The sequence below is a fragment of the Ictidomys tridecemlineatus genome, chromosome 12 (genome assembly GCF_052094955.1).
Source record: "Ictidomys tridecemlineatus isolate mIctTri1 chromosome 12, mIctTri1.hap1, whole genome shotgun sequence".
NCBI classification, from domain to species: Eukaryota; Metazoa; Chordata; class Mammalia; order Rodentia; family Sciuridae; genus Ictidomys; species Ictidomys tridecemlineatus.
Window position 1 is genome coordinate 9,728,987 of NC_135488.1, and position 16,210 is coordinate 9,745,196.

At 60.7% G+C, this 16,210-nt stretch overlaps 1 protein-coding gene across 12 annotated transcripts in view; it reads right to left on the reverse strand.

Annotated features, from left to right (window-relative positions):
- LOC144369002 (uncharacterized) overlaps window positions 1–15,960 on the reverse strand; it is a 57,188-nt gene extending 41,228 nt beyond the window's left edge. Inside the window, exons 1-4 of one of the 12 annotated variants that reach the window (XR_013428423.1) lie at window positions 15,516–15,946; window positions 8,891–9,014; window positions 7,762–7,894; window positions 5,606–7,577 (exon numbers count right to left, since the gene is read on the reverse strand). Coding sequence is in view for 2 of the 12 variants with exons in the window: in XM_078028034.1 (XP_077884160.1) it covers window positions 5,418–5,852; window positions 8,891–9,014; window positions 11,402–11,862 (1,020 nt within the window). In the remaining 10 variants the exon portion in view is untranslated. The other 11 variants (XM_078028035.1, XM_078028034.1, XR_013428422.1 and 8 more) reach the window with 11 other exon arrangements.
- Window positions 15,961–16,210: the final 250 nt, after the last annotated feature.

Genomic DNA, 16,210 nt, shown 5'->3' on the forward strand with positions numbered 1-16,210 from the left:
CTCGTCCCAAGAAATTCTGGCCCCAGAGAGAGGCTGTCAATGAGTGAATCACTGGTTGTCACCTTCAGCCATGTCCCCAACGTCCCACTCTCGTGCTGCCTGCTGCACCTAAACCCCATCCCTGAGCTCCCGATCAGATCCACGTGTGGAAAGTCTGCGCCCGAGACTCCCCTCGCCCACCTCAGGCTGCTCTGGGGGCTTGGGAAGGGGCCGTTGGAGCCTCTGTGTGGTTTGTGATGTCCAAGGGGCTCACACCCTGCTCAGCCACCACGGACCTTCCTGGGGCTCCTGTGTTGATGATTGTGCGTGTGTAAAAGTGGGTAGTTTGCATTCTTTACGTCCTGCTGATGTTGGACAGGGTGTCTCAGTGCCCCAGTGGGACCAAAGAGGTTGTCTCCCTGGTGGAGAGAAGAGAAGCCTCAGCAGAGCTGCAGGAGGCCAGCTGCAGGACAGAGCCCAGCAGCGGCCATGCCGCCCCCTCGCTCCTCCTCCCTCCTGGAGCAGAAGGGTCCTGGCCGTGAGGGACAGAGCGGGACCAGGCAGGGCTCAGACCCACGTGCCCCTGCCCTCTGGCCCTCTTACATGACTTCCCCTTGCACCCCTGTGTCCTCCAGAAGCCTGGCCCTGCCCTCCTGGACAGGAGGTGAGCTCAGAGGAGACCACTGGGTAAGGCAGACAGGCAACATTTCCAGAATGTTCTCTCCCGCCACCCTTTCTAATATCTCATAATTGGATATCAATGCTTTCTGGCGAAGGACATCTCAAGGACGCTTCCTGAGGAGTGACAGGTTTGGGGGGACACACCCCCACCCCGTGACTTCCTGCTCCGCGTGGTTTGGCCAACCACAGTGATTGGTGGGTGCTGCCGTGTGATGGTCTCTGGTCTGACCTGGGGCTGGAGAAGGCTCGGGGGGCACAGGAGGGGGGCCCTGCGGTGGAAGCAAGCCAGCTGCGAGGTGACAGGAGAGGCCCAGCCACACTTTGCCCCGGCTGCCCCAGAGAGGGAGCTCAGGGGACTTGGGAGGCAGCCACCTCCTCCCAGGGGCAGCCCAGCTCCTCTTGGAGCAGGATTTCCACCCCCTCTGCTGGGCTGGGCTGAGCCCCTTCCTTCACTTTCTTCCTTCTTTGGTGTTTAGCATACAACAAAGCCACCCCTTTTGTCCCCGGAGCAGATCTCCTTACAGGATGTGATGACCTCTCGGCCCTGCGAGTTCTTCCATAGTGCACGCCCTTGGACTCCCGCTGAGGCTGTTCTGAAGGTGGGCATCCAGCCTCGAAGGCAAGCCGGAGCCAGAGCGGGCGCTGCAGGGGCGCGGGACGCTGCCTCCGGGCCACCTGAACCTCAGTCCTCACATCACAGAGGCAGGGTCCTCCTTTTCCGTTCTGGGGCCATGGCGGGGGCCAGGTGGCCCTGAGACTCAAAGCCCCCCAGACTCGCTGGGCCAGGAAGTGCTAAGACTCGTTTATACCCACGCTGTGAATCTGAAATTCAGGCAAGTTCAGAGAGGGCGGGCAGCCGGGAGAGGAGGGTTCAGGGAACAGATCCCTAATGCAAGTGGGCAGGCAGGAGGGCAGTGCTCCCGTGGGCAGCCTGCGCCTGGACAGAGGAGCCCCCCATTCACATCCCCATAATCGATTTGCCAGTTACCAGCCTGCCCTATCTGGGTCCACTGTACTGGGCAGCAGGGGCCTCACATGGCCGGGACAGCGAGGTGCTTACAGCTCAAGAGTTATTTGCTGATTGAAGAAATGAATGTTTCTTTTCTTTCTTTTTTTTTATTGAAATAAGCCCTGAAGGGGAAACACTTGATTCTGGTGATCAACTCGCTGCTGACTGGCTCATCTCCATTTCTTTTAAAACCCGCGCAGCCTTGGACTCTTTCCTAATCCACATTAGTGGTTCCCAGCGGGAGCTGTCTGGCCTCGGGAGACATGTGGCAGGTCTTGAGAGGCTTCTGCTTGTCATAGGTTGGGGGTCATTACTGGTGTCCAGAGGGGAGGACCAGGTGCTGCCAGCACTCCACAGCTGCTGGACGTCTGGCCCCACGGGGATGGCCCCCGCCCCCCGTGGAGTGGGGAGCCCTGAGGCTATGGTCTGAGGTTTTCACTGTGGCTCTTGATGCCCCTGGACATTCCTGTCCATCTCCTCAGACTTAAGTGGGTCCAGGTCAGGAGCTCCAGAGGAAGCTGATTCTTCATGGTCACAGGTGGATGGATGGCCAAGAGGGGCAGGGCAGGTGCAGCCTCCCCCAGGTGGATCCGTGTCCAGGCAGCATCTTCTGCGTGCCTGGAGGGGGAAGTACCAGAGGACAGTAGGGGCTTCCAGAAACCGCAGCTCTAGACGGACCCTGGGGTGCAGCACAGGCTGGACAAGTGCTGGTGTGGTGCAGGGATCAAGGCCTGAGCCAGAGAAGGTTCTGGAATGGCTCCTGCTCAGTGGCAAGAAGTGGACTCCTGGGCCATCTCCTGGCTTAACAGATGGCCCCTGGGGTGGACGGCAGCTCACTGCAGTTTGCCGTGCTCCGTCTGCCTGGCCAGCCGTTCCATGAGAGGCAATTTGGTGGCTAAGAAACTGCTTGGAAGCATGTCCCATGCCGTGACGTGGAGCACATGGCAGGACACAGAATTGCAGAAGGTCGGGGGTTGGCCTTCTCCAGAACGCTGGGCAGCCAGCCTCCTCCACAGTCCACGTCTGTCCCCCCTTCAGGGTCATGTGGGGTGACCTGGGGAGGGGGTATCCACGGTGTGGGCACTTCTGTGATCATGGACCTGGAGTGAGGGGAGGTGGCCACAGGCCGCCCCTTCACAGCCGTCTCCACCTCGCGGACGCCGCCTGCACTGGTGAGCCTCGGCTCCCCCCCCCCCCCCCCCCCCCCCCCCCCCCCCGCTAACCTGGGCCCAGGGAGCCTGCCCTCCTGGCCCGCAGTGAGAGGGATGGCCCCGCAGAGCAGAGAAGAAGGGAACAGGCGAGGGACGCACCCTGCAGAGAACGCTGGCCCCCAGGACAAGGCAGGTCTCCAAGCAGACCTAGGCCAGGGCTCTGTGACGAGGAATCCAAGGCAGCAGGAGCGCGGCCATCGCTGAGGACGTGTGTGACATCCTCAAGAGACAGACAGCGCGGGACACCATCCAGGCTGAGGGAGGATGTCTCCAGCTGCCCTGGGGCAGGCAGAACTGGGGCCACACCTGGTGGGAAGTGGCAGAGCTGGGGTCAGGGACGGTGGAGGTGATAGCAGGTCTCTTTGTAGACGCAGGTCTCTGCTGTTTGGAGCAAATGGTCTCACGCTGGTTCACATGGCACCGTCACCCACAAGGACACAGCTTGAGGACCTCCTGCGACTGAGCACATCTGTTTGCATCCCAGGGCCTCCAGCGCCCCAGCCCACCATCCTCCTGCCCAGGGCGGCCGCTGTCCTGAGTTCTGAAGCCGTGGGCAGGTGGCCTGCTTGTGCGTTCACAGGGAAAAGGTGGGATGAGCTGCTCCTCACCCGCACGTGCGCTGCCCCTGGGGAAGGGTCACCCTCTGCCCCCAGCAGCCGCCCATACGTGGCTGCATAGAGCCGCGTGGTCTGACCTCCTGTGTGCACACGCTCTGCAGTCCTCTGGTGGTCACCGTGAGTCACACTGCAGCTGTTTGCCGGCCCACGGTGGCCACAGGGCTTGTGCCTGTCCAAGGTCAGGGGCTGTCGTCACTGCTCCACGGTGGCTGTGGCCTCTCCCGTCACCAGGCATGGCTGTGGCTTCTCCCTGCTCAGCCCGAGGCCTGATCTTGCCCTCTCTGGTCAGTCTCCGCTGGTGATCCTCGTTTCCTTCCCGCGGTGATCGATGAGGGTGAGCGTCTCATGGCCCATTGGAAGGTCCTCGTCTGCCAAGTGCTTGTTTGGAGCCCTTGGCCCTTTTCCACGGTGCTCCTGTCATTTTTAAGTGCTGAATTTGTGGGTGTTTATTTTTAAGTTCTAGAGTTTGTTTGATCAATTTCTACAGTTTCCAGTTCTCTGCCAAAACTCCGTTTCTTGCTCTTAAATCTCCTGAACGTATTAATCAATTACTCACGAGGCGACGTCTGAACTCCCAGCACCTCAGGGTCACTGTGGGTGGCCTACTTCGTCTGCTTTTCTCTTAATTCTGGCATTTTTAAAAGGCAGCCCGCAGGACATGGACAGCACATGGACAGGACATGGACAGCACACGGACAGGACATGGACAGCCGTGTTTCCCAGGGCTCTCTGTGGTGGGGGTCCTGAGCTCTGGTCGCCTCCCCACAGTAGCCTCCTGCCTCAGTTTCTCCCTGGTCCTCTGATCCCTGGACTCCTGGTGGGGACCGAGTACCTGCCTGGACAGCAGCCCTCACCGGTCCCCACCTGCTCCTGTCCTCTCTGGAGCCGAGCGGGTGGCCTGAGCCGTCTGCGCAGGCGCGGCTGGAAGCCGAGGTTCACATTGTCTTTCTTTCTGTTGCTCCTACTCCCCTCGGTCCCCCTTTCTGAGGCTCGGCAGGACGGCCACCTCCAGCTGCTCAGTCCTCGACCCCAGCCTTTCCCGGGTCCTCGGTGGCCTCCAGCCTGTTGGCTGTGACAGCTCTGTCAGTCCAGGGCCTCCTGAGCCCACCTGCTCCGGGTACTGCAGAAGCTCTGCGCAGCCGCACGGCCTGCCTGCGTCCCCTCTGTGTGTGGCCCCCGCCTGGCGTCCCTGCTGCCCTGCTTGGACTCATGTACCTTCAAACAGGGCTTGCTTCCCCCCAGAATTTTCTGTTCCATAGATTTTGTTTACGACCTTTTCTATCTGAAGGCTCTTCTGTCCAAAAGGGATCATTCACAACAAATTTGTCTTGGGTGCCGGGACGTGGACGTCTGGGGAGCCAGCCAGGCCCCGGAGAGGGCCTGTGGGACGTGGTGGACAGCAGTGGGGGACCTGAAGGCTTCTCTAACTGAGAAATGCAGTCTGACCTCTGCCGCTCTCACATCTAGGGTCAGCCTGTGGCTGGCCCGAGGGTCTGCCCTTGTCTGGTGTGTCCCTTCCAATTAGAGAAGCACTTGGGACCAGAGGGTGCGAGGTTCCCTGGGCACCCCTGAGCAGGAGCTGGTGTCACCTGCCCCGATCCCCAGGGTCCTCCTGTCCGTGAGTCGGAGGTGCTGGGGCAGGGCCCGTCCCGGCAGGTCTGAGTGCGCCCTTCCCCAGTGCAGAGCCAACACCCCCAGAGGCTGCTGGTTGCTTTTGGAGAAAACTAGGATGAAAGTTCAGAGTCTTTTCCTCGTGAGCTCATTCCCGATCCGTCCTCATGTGGGTGTGCCCAGCTCCCGATTCAGAGACCCCTGGTCCGCGAGGCTCCCAGGTCTGGGATCTGGAGAGGGGCTGGGGGTCTCAGGGTTAAGGCGTGGGTCAGGCTCTCTTGCCCAGGGCCACACCAGTCCCGCAGGACTTTAAGAGCTGCTGACCGTTCTGCTTCTAGGTTTCCAACAACAGTGACCTCCCCTGCGCCTCACACAGAGCTCCCACATTGCCTCGTGGGACAGACCCTCATCCCGGGAGGCAGTGACCTCTGTCCCTGGGCCCCAGGCAGCTGCCAGTGCTGTGCTGTTAGGGTCAGGCCTCCAGCTTAGCACACCTCCGGATGCGTGCTGTGTGAGCCCTCTGCCTCTCCTGTGCAACACCGCTTGGGCAGGCCGGGTGCGTGATGAGTGTGCCGTGCGCAGAGGTCGTCCTCCGGGCCTCTTTCCTCTGCAGCCATTGGAAGGCGGCCAGCATCCCGGCTTCATTAGCGGGCCTCTGATGGACTGTTGGGTCCAGGTCCTATTCAACCGACTCAGCAAATAATCAGAGCGATTTCTAATGCTTGACCTGGCACTGCACAGTCTCTGGAACAACAGCCACATCGGGAAAAGTAACCAGCCTGTCTGACACCGTTCTCCTCTGCTCGGACGAGCACCTCCTCCCCAGGCAGAATCTCCGTCCTTAATTGGTGATTATCAATGGGGCTTACTCTTCTTCCAATTTTTACTCTGTTTCGAGATCACTAAGCCAAACACAGCCAGTCCTTCCTATCTGCAGAATCCCCATCCATGGGCTCCACCAACCTCAGACTGAACATAATAAGTTATATTTGTACTGAACATGTGCAAACAATTTTCTCTTATCATTTTCTCTGAATGATACATAGGGACTATTTGCATAGCTTTTACATCCTACTCCATAGTAAAAGTAATCCCATTAGGCCTTCAGCTGATGGGATGAGGCCCACCCACATTACGGAAGGCCTCTTGCCTCACTCAGGTTCGCCTATGTTAATGTTTATATCCAAACGCGGCCTCACAGGAACCTGCAGAATAAGGTTCCACTGTGTCTGAGCGCTGTGGCCCAGCCAAGCTGACACATGGTATGAGCCAGTCTGCCTGGGGAATCCTAACCGTCAACACCTCTGAGGCGTCCTGGCAAGTTACTCACCCACTGTTGGGGCCTCTGTGCGGATATGTGGCTGCCACTCGTGAGCCATTTCCAGGAATTGGGGAGAAACCCTCTGCATCCCCACAAGATAACCTGGAAGCTCCTTCCTACCAGCACAGGCTCCGCTGGGCCTGCAGCGGGTGGCCTGGGTGCGAGGCATCTAGTCCCCAGGGGCTTCCCTAGGAGACACGGTCCACCTGCACCCCTGTCTCCAGTGTGGGCTCCCGTGGCTCATAGAGAGACAGCAGCTATCTTCCAGAGATCTCTCCTTGCTCAGGGCTCCAGGGACACAGGCCCCGCGTCTCTGCCGAGTCCATTCCAATAATCTAATTTGAAATCCTATTTCTGGAACACAGCGGGCTTCCTGCGCCCGGGCAGAACAAAAGAGAATGGAACAGGGGCCATAACGGGAAGCATTCCGGGTGTTTGCCGACTTGAAAGTCAACAATCTGTTCTCTCACGGGGGCTCTGACCTCTCGTTTTGAAGGGAAACAGGAAACACAAGCCGGGTACAGACAGTAAATATTTTGCTCTCACCAATCCTCCCATCTGGGCTGACACACGCCTCCCCTGGACCCTGCACCCTCCCCCGCCTTCCGAACGCGACTTTGGAGATCAGCGTGAAGGTGGATGATGGAAACGAGTTGGAAACGCGATTTATCACCTTTGAAGAAACAGACGCCTGGTTCCTGGCAGGGGAGGAAGGGCGCGCTCTGGGGCTTTCAGGGAACCCTGGGAGGGAGGACGTCACCTCCTCCCCTTGGGAGCCTCGGTGGGTGGAAGGATGACATCTTGTGGGTGCAGATCGGCCCTGCACCTCCACTTTAGGATCCTCAGTGACCCCTGAAGGGTCAGGGTCTGCACAGAGCGCCTGGTCTCCGGCCCGCAGAGGCGCCTCCTCCTTGGGCATTGGAGGCCCCCTGGGCCGCGCCCCACCACGGCCCGCAACACCTGTGCCTCCAGACCATGGGCATCTCCTTCCCCCACAGCCCTGGGGAGCCCCAGGAGGCCTGGGGCGCAGGGGACACGGGCAGAGACAGCGGCGAGCAGGCTGGGCTGAGTGGCCGGGCCATGGTGAGGGTTGCTGTCTGTGAGTAGCTTAAAGACATTCAACAGGAGCTTCTTCTTCTGGGGAAAACCTGAGACAAACTGTCCATTAGGGCATAACTACCAGGAGAGGTTTCTAAAGTTAGAAAGTGAAGGGTCCACTGATGGCCCGGGGGCTGCTGCCCCGGGGCCAGTCACCTAACCACAGCCCACTTCCCGCTTTCTCCCCACCCTGCGGCAGGAGAGGGCTTCTGTCCCCCAGCCTTTCCCCTCTACCTGCTCCTCAAGGGGTCACTCTCCAGGAAGCCCAGCTCTTCAACAAGGCCAGCAGGAGTCTGGGCGTCTCCCAGGAGGCAGGGTAATGGAGGTGCATGACACAGGAATCCGCCGGTGGGGACAAGCATGTCCCCTGCTCCAGGAGAACACGGTTTGCAAAGAAAGTAGAAATACCTTGCACTATGGCGAGGCCACCGAGACAGGATACAGGCTGAGAGGGCAGGGCCAGCAGCCCGCAGGGGGCGCTGAGGACGCCCCACTGGAGGTCAGGGTGAGCATGGGGGGGGATGTGTGGCAGGGCCAGGGCAGGAGGAGGAGCCCTGGTGCCCCAAGGAAGGAGGTGAAGGGGACCCCAGGGGAGCAGGCACAAAATTGGCAGGGAAGTAAGGCAAGACCATGAATGGCACTCAGGCCTCTGAAGTAGGGGCAGAGACACAGAGATGAAGAGACACAGGGACGCAGAGACACAGAGACTTAGAGACTTAGAGATGCAGAGACACAGAGACACAGTGACTTAGAGATGCAGAGACGGAGACTTAGAGACGCAGAGACACAGAGACTTAGAGACTTAGAAACAGAGACACAGAGACACAGAGACTTAGAGATGTAGAGACAGATGCAGACACAGAGATGCAGAGGCACAGAGACACAGAGACTTAGAGACGCAAAGACACAGAGACTTAGAGACACAGAGATGCAGAGACACAGAGACACAGTGACTTAGAGATGTAGAGACACAGAGACTTAGAGATGTAGAGACACAGAGACACAGTGACTTAGAGATTTAGAGACACAGAGACGTAGAGATGCAGAGACACAGAGATGCAGAGACACAGGGATGCAGAGACACAGAGACTTAGAGACACAAAGACTTAGAGATGTAGGAACACAGAGACACAGAGACGCAGGCCACTCCAAGTGAGTGGGGGGGCAGAGAGCAGCCCCGCCCACCGTCCATGGCGGCCCAAGGCCCATCAGGGATGCCCTGGCTGCAGCCCCCACGCTGCTCGCTCCAGCAGCTCCCATCCTGCGGGGCAGAGTGGCGGAAAATGCTCTCCAGGCCTCCAGGGTCCCTTGTTCCTGCGTCCAGAACCCCGAGGACACTCCAACCACTTTGTGCCACACCGACCTGCCTGGACCGCTGTGTGAGTGCTCGAGGTTCCAGGGTGATCTCGACCTCTGCTCGTCTCTCAAGCCAGCTTGGGGTCCACACAGGAGAGAAGGGTCCACGTCGCCCTGCGGAGGAGCCAGCACTGGGGAGGAAGGACAGGTGTGTGGGCCACCAACTCAGGCCCCAAACCTGCCACAGGCCACCATCCATGCCCACCAGGTGACACCAGTCAGGGGCAGCTCCTGGCCCTGCAGCTAGAAAGGAGGTGACCAACCATGGCCTTTTCTTTCCTCCTTCCTCATCCTCCAGGGACCAACAGAGACCCCTGGACCGGCCGCGTGGCCCCGCCAGATGGGAAGAGTGGAAATGGGGTGGCTTCAGACTGAGTTTGGCGCTGTTTTTCAGAAGTGTCCCAATGCCACATCAAGCTGGGGTCACCTTCATCCCTGCCCTCGGCAGCGTAGCTGAGCCCAGAAGAGCATCACTATGAAACCCAGACTGGGCCTAGTGGGTCAGAACCAAGCTGCAGACCAAGGAGGGCCCTGGGACGAGGACAGACGCTTTTCCCTTTAAGCCCCAAAGCTTGCCAGTGTGGCCCCAGAAGGACACCAGAGGGTCATCTAGGACAGAGCGGGGTGCGGCAGGTGCCTGGCCTCAGTACAGAGTCGTGTGGGAGCCAGGCGGGGGCCCCCGCTGGCCTCTCTGCAGGCCTGGCCTGGCTCCCGGGTGCTGGGTGAGCCGTCCTGGGCTGCAGCCCTCGGAACACTCCTGCGTCCTGGCTGACCCAGCTCAGTGGCCCTGCCGCCGTGGGCACCAAGTGGCTCAGCGGGAATCCTCGGGCTCCCGGAAGTCGGCCTCACCATGGAAAGCTCTCTGGTTTGGAGTTGGGCTTGTGTCCATCTGCAACACCGTGACGCCACGGGCCCTGCGTGGACTGCTGAGTTCTGAGCCTGGTGACCTCCGCTGGCCGGGGCTGCTCCCTGCAAGCCGCTCCCCCTACTCAGTCCACTGGGCCGGGGAAGCTGCCCCAGCCAGCTGGTCTTCATGACAGCTCAGGGCTGTCACCTGCCAATCTCACCATGGCCCCAGCAGGGCCAGCTCTGCCACCCAAGCTCCACTTCTCCCTTTGCCCCGGCCTCTGGGTGTTCCTTGAGCACTCAGTCTCTCACCGCAGGGCCTTTGCACCAGCTGATTCCTGTGCCCAGTGCCCTCTCACCCAGAGAGCCCTATTGTCCTCAGCAGCTTCTCCTCCCCTCCTTGTGGAAAGGGGGCTCCCGCCGGCCTGTCCTCCCTCCAGTCTGTCCATCTCTCCTGGGTCGCTTTTCCACTGGTGCTTTTCCATCTGACTTGCTCTGTGTGGACCTGGGTTCTACTTCCTGTCCCTAGAACGTGAGCTCCCTGGGCAGGGTCCCACTGTCCTCCCAGGGCAGAGCCTGCACATGGCCCATGGCCGAGGCTCAGTGAAGGTCTGCTGAGGGGCTGAGAGGGTTCAGGCCCTGTGGGTGGACCGACCGCCTCTGCTGGATTCCCGCTTCCTGCCCCCTCGCCCACACGTCCACCTCCACCTGGTTCTAGAACCCTGCAGAGCCTGGCCTCTCCTCGCCGGCTCCGCTGTCCTGGAAGAACCACGGCTAAGGAGTCTGAGCCTTTCTCCTAAAAGCAGAGAGCAGAGGGGACAGCTACTCCGGGGGCCATTGGTGGCCCTTCAGCAGCCCGGCTTCCCCACTTCCTGGAACCCCGCACTGCCAGGAAGCAGAGGGACACCTGCTTCCAAGAACTAATTCCCAGTGGATTATCCCCTCAGCCCCGCCCGCCCCCGCACACGGCCACCCTCCCAGGGACAGTGCTGCACAGCCTCCAGGCAGCTCCAGAGATCACACACAGCCTCCAACGTCTGAAGGGGGTGGAAAGGAGCCCAAATGATGAGCTGGGGCCACAGAAGGAGAGCCTCTGAGGTGGCCTGGCCCTTTGGAAATAGGCTTAGGCTCTGCGGGCCCCGAGGAGGCTCTGGGCCAGGACCCTGGCTCAGTCGAGCTGGGCTGGCCAGGGGACCCGGCCCTCCTGCCAGCACTGGGCACTCCCAGGCGCCCTAGCCCTCTAGTGGAAACTGTGGCCATGGGAGTCTGGAGCACATGTCCCTCTCTGGCCATCTGCACGCCCTGCTCTCTGGGGCTGGCCCCTGTGCCTGGGCTCCTCCGTGTGCCCAGACTGGGCAGGGAGGAGAACCTAGGAGAACCTAGCAGACCTGTCCTGGCGTTTGGAGGAGCCAAGGGTTCATGACCTCCGAATCCCGGAGCCCAAACTCAGCACCAGTCCATGTGTTGATGTCAGCTCCGGGGGCACCTCCTGGCAGGGGCAGGGTCCCCGCTCACCCAGGAACAGCAGGGCCCAGGCAGCTTTGCGCTTGCATAGACCCTGCAGCATGCTTGGGACCCCTGAGGACACACATCCTCCATGGGTGGCATTTAGTAAAATAAAGTGGGAGAAAGTAAAAGCAGAGAAGCCCAACGCACTGCCCATAGCACTCACCTGTGCATCTCAGACTGGGAATAATAGGCCAAGTGTCCAAATCGAACTTCAAAAACCATGTCCCACGTCACGTGAATGTGCCCATAAACCTTGGTCAAAAGAAGGGCAGTTCCACCTGGGCCCAGGCCACAGGGGCCAGAGAGTTGGCATGAGTGATCCCCGCTGCCACCCCGGCCCGAGAAGCAGGCCTGGCACACGACAGACGCCCAACATGTGCCCCCGGCATGAACATCCCCCGTGTTGTGTGCTGGAGAAGCTGCGGCACCTGTGTCCAGGGCCAGGCCTGAGGAGTTGGCCACGTGTCCCCAGCACCCACCGGCCAGGCCCCTTGCCTGGGTCTTCTCTGGGCCTCTGCTCCCTGCTGCAACATGGAGCTTGCTCAGGTTCATGAAGCGTCCCCGAGGGGTTAAGAAGCTCTGGGAGCCACATCGTGCCTGGCCCCAGAGACTGCCCAGTACCATGTGCCTCAGTGGCCAGGGACAGCAGCAGTGGCTGCAGAGGGAAGTAAGGAACAGCGGGCCACAGTAGGTCCAGGAGAGGAGGCTGGACGTCCGGGAGACACTCTGGTCCCCAGCTCTCTGGGCACGGATGTCGTTGCTTGGGCTGTGTTAACCCAGGGGGCCTGCAGCTGCCACTGCCAGATAGGGCTCCCCACTCCCTGGAGGAGGCCCCCGACTTCCTGCCATCTCAGCACACGTGGTGAGTATCACCCTGGGACTGGGGACGTCAAGGTCACCTGCTACAGGCTGAGCATGCCACGCCAGCCACAGGGTCAGCACCCCGGCCTCCAAGGACCAGAGGCGGAGGCCACAGGAAGCCTTGAACTTAAATTACAGAGTAAATTGGTTCCAGATTCCAAATTTAGGTCCTGGTGGGACTGCCCTCCCTTTGAACCAAGATTTATGGTGACATTGCAACGACGTGGGACGCAGTTCTTGGAATTTGATTTGAAAACATCCCTGTTATTCTTCAAATTCCAGAATACATAGGCGACCTTGTATGCTCCAGTGGGTTGGGCTGCTCTATTTTTATTTGACACTATCGTATTTTATAGCCCAAACTGATATCACAAAACCACATTCGAAAGCCCCTGAGTCGTTGGTGAAGACCCTGCTGTCATCAGGCCCACTGGGAGGGGGCCAGGGCCTGCAGCAGGAGAGACTAGTGCTATGTGGGCAGACGTTCTCCTAGCGCAAGCGGAGCCAGGGGCTGGAGCCCTCCTGCTGGCCAGCGATGGTGTCCATCCTCCTGGTCACTGGGCTGGATGTCCTGACCTCACAACCTGCCCTCCGTCCAGCGAGGGCGAGCCGCCCTCCCACAGCACGAGGCCGGTCCTGGCGTTCCCCGCCCTTGCGTGTGGGCTCTGACCAGGACAGGAGGCAGGGGGTGCTTTGGGGCTCCGCTCCTCTCTACAGGGACCCACAGCGGGCAGTCCCCTGTGCAGATCTCACCACAGGAGGTGCTGCAGGCGCCCGAGGAGCGTGGGAAGGCAGCTCACCCTCCTCAGCCAGCTGCCCCCACGTGGCCCGGCCCCCTCCCTGCAGACACAGCTGGCCTCCTTGCTCGTGGCCCCTGGAGGAAACCCCAGGCTCAGGGTCGTCTAGTGTGAAAGTGTGCACAGTGCCGGGGACCCCTACACCCCGAATGCATGAACCAGGGAGGCCCATCTCAGCGTCCTCCTCCTCTTGAGTCAGGTGGGCGTCCAGCGGTGCCTATGAGAAGTGGGCCACTCCTGGGAGAGTTAGAGGCCAGGAGGATGGGCCCCAAAGCACACAGAGAACCCTCTCTGGGGAAGAGAGTGCTTGGACTGAAGGCGCACAGGACGCTGTCAGAGGCCGCGGTCAGCCAGCGCTCGTCCCCAACAAGGCATCCAAGCAGCGTTTCTAGAGGGTTCTATTGATTCTGGATAAATGTCTCTGCTCTGGGCAGCCCTGTCTTCAAAGGTTCCATGGTCCAGTGGGGGAGTGGGGACACGTCCACCCACGCACACCCCCCTGGGGTTGACATCTGGGAGGACGCGCCTCCCAGTCCCACCTGCCGTGTGCAGACATTGGCATCCTGTAGAGTTAGTTTCCCAAAGAGGTAAAGTTCTAATCATGGTGTCAGTTTCCTGTTAATGCCTGGTAAATGACGAGGTATTTATTTATTTGTCAAGTGCTGGGTATTTGGTACCTGCTATTTAAACTCGGGCTGTGCACCACATTTAAGCTTATTAAGCGCTAGGCATCTGAATACCTGCTACTTAAACACAGGTGTTGTGTTCAGATCCTGAGTGTTTCAGTATCCAGTACCTGGTGTTTAGTGCCTATCTCCCGTCCCCCAGTGAGTGCACATGGCCCAGCAAGGTGCCATCCAGGAGGTAATGAGGACGAGCAGCGGGCGGGGTGCCAGGCGGCACCTCAGCTGCCAGACCCACTGTCCCAGCCACCGCTTCCTCATCCACAACTTAGGCCCACAACTTAGCAGGATTCCAGGGATGGCCAAGCCCGAGTTGCCCGAGGCCTTTCCTCAGCTGTATCTGCCCTGATGCTGCCAGCCGCACACTGGGGAGGCCCAGGAGGTGTCCCTGCAGGGCTGCCGTGGACGGCTCCAGGACTGGAGCGGAGCTTGGGGGAGCCAGGTGGCAGCCTTCCAGAGGGCGCAGAGTGTCCTGAGGGAGAGGCTGCATGGCCTGACTGCAGGGCAGGAGAGGAGAGTGGGCGGACAGCAGGTGGGGACACCACAGTCCTTCCCTGGAGGCCTCTGGGGAGGTGGGAGGACGCCTCGTCTGGGCTCTGGGAGCGAGGTGCAGCTGGCTTGGCTGAGGTGTAACTGGGACGGGAGGAGCGCGGGAGGAAACTGGGGCTCAGAGAGGGCGAGTCCTCAGGACCACACAGCAAGCACATCAGGTCTGGGGCCTTCTGATCCAGGGCCCCAAACCCTCTGCTGGACGGGGATGGAGGCTCTGCCTTCCAGGTCCTCCTGCTGGGGAGCGTCCTCTCTGACCTCCGGGCAGCTCTGGGCACCTCCTCACTTTCAACAGCCACAGGCCCCCTTCCCCCTCCACAGCCCGACACACGAAGAACCGCCAGGTGCCGGTGCGGGGTGCTGGGTGCTCAGTGCTCACGGTGCTCAGTGGGTGAGTCCCTGATAATGGTCCTTCATGGCTTTCCCAGAGAGGGTGGGGGCACGCCACTCTTGACCCAGCCACACTGAGAGGACAGACAGACAGACAAAATCCAGCACCACTCCACCCTCACCGTGACCCAGGGGGCCAATTTGCCCCTCTGCAGGGCAGCCCTGGGGCTCCCAGCTGCTTCTCAACTGTGAAGAGGAGGAAGCAGAGAGAAGGTCGCGGGAGTGGGAAGGGTGCGTCCCCAGGGCCAACGTCCCCTCAAGCTCCCGGATTCAGCTGTCCTGTGGGTCCCTCACCCCGTGGCCTCCCATACTGTCTGCTCTACCTGCTCCCCACCACTCACGGAGGGAGGTCTGTTGGGTTCCCATGTGTCCCTGGTGGCTAATGAAGCAGGCATGGGTTGTCACCAGCCATGTCCCAACCAGGGCAGTTCTTTCAGGATGTGACCAGTTGCAGGTCAAGGGTGGCAGTGTCTGTGGGGGCTCCCCTACTGGCCACCACACCTGGCAGTCCCAGGGGCTCGTGAGGGCCCCTGCTCTAAAGCTGGGAGAGCACGGGGCAGGGCCCCTCCTGGATTCCCCGGGGCTGCCTGTGCCTTGGGCTCATGTTGCAACCTGCCCCGAGGACAGGAGGACACTGGCAGCTGACACCCCTCGGGCTGGGTGCACTCCGAGCCCCCAGCCCCGGAGGAGCAAGCCTGCCCCCCAGGGAGCCCCAGAGCCTGAGGTGCTGCCCCTCACTGGGAGGCCAGGGCTCTGGAGAGCCCCTGTCCCCAGCACCAGGGCTGGCATCTCAGGCCCGACCTTCTTTCCCCCAGCACTGGGGTTTCCTTGGGACAAAATCTCTACAGATGGGCCACGAAGCGTTGGCGTCCCCAGCAGCTCCCAGGCCACCTTCCCTCCAGCGCTCAGGACTGCGTGAAGGAACTCTCTGGAGAGTCCCACGTCCCTCCCCTGGGAAGGGCCAGGCCCACGCGAGCCTCCCCAGCCCTGCACAGACCTGTCCCAGTGGACGCCTTATCCTTCCGCCGACCGTCTGCGTGGTTTGCTCCTCGCCTGTTGGCCTTGGGTTCCGCTGTTTCTGCAGCGGTCTCCTTTCTAGAGGGCAGGTCGGCACCACTGGCCTCGTAACCAAGCACGCGCAGCAGGAGGGCTTCTCCTGGAACCCAGGACTGGGCTTCTCTGGGTGGCTCAGGGGAGGGCCGAAGCAGACAGAAACAGGCAGCAGAAACAGCAGGAGAGAGGGGTCGGGGCAGCGAGGGACGCTGTGACCGGACGTGGCCAGCGAAGGCGGGCGAGAACCTGAGCCCCCGCCCCGGCCAGCCAGGGAAGCGCGCGGGGTTCCCCCGGCGCCTGCGCTGACAACTGGCCAGAACGGCTTCTTTGGCACATTTCAACCGTTGAGTCATCTAAGGTGATTTGCCAAGGGCCTCTTGCCTGGACTCTCGGAACAAAGCCCAGGCCAGGACAGCGGAAGCCAGGAGCCTGCCCTCCAGAGCACCACTGTGGAGAAGCTTGTCACCCTGCCACCAGGGCAAAGGGGAACCGTGGCAGGGGACCCGGTGTGTGCGAGCGGGGGCCTGAGGACACCATCGCGGCTCCACAGGAGGAGGCCCAGGCGGGTGCACTGGGCCAGGTCAGGGCCTGGGGACGGCAGGTGTCTTGTCCCTGGGGAGGCAGGACAGCAGGGCTCAC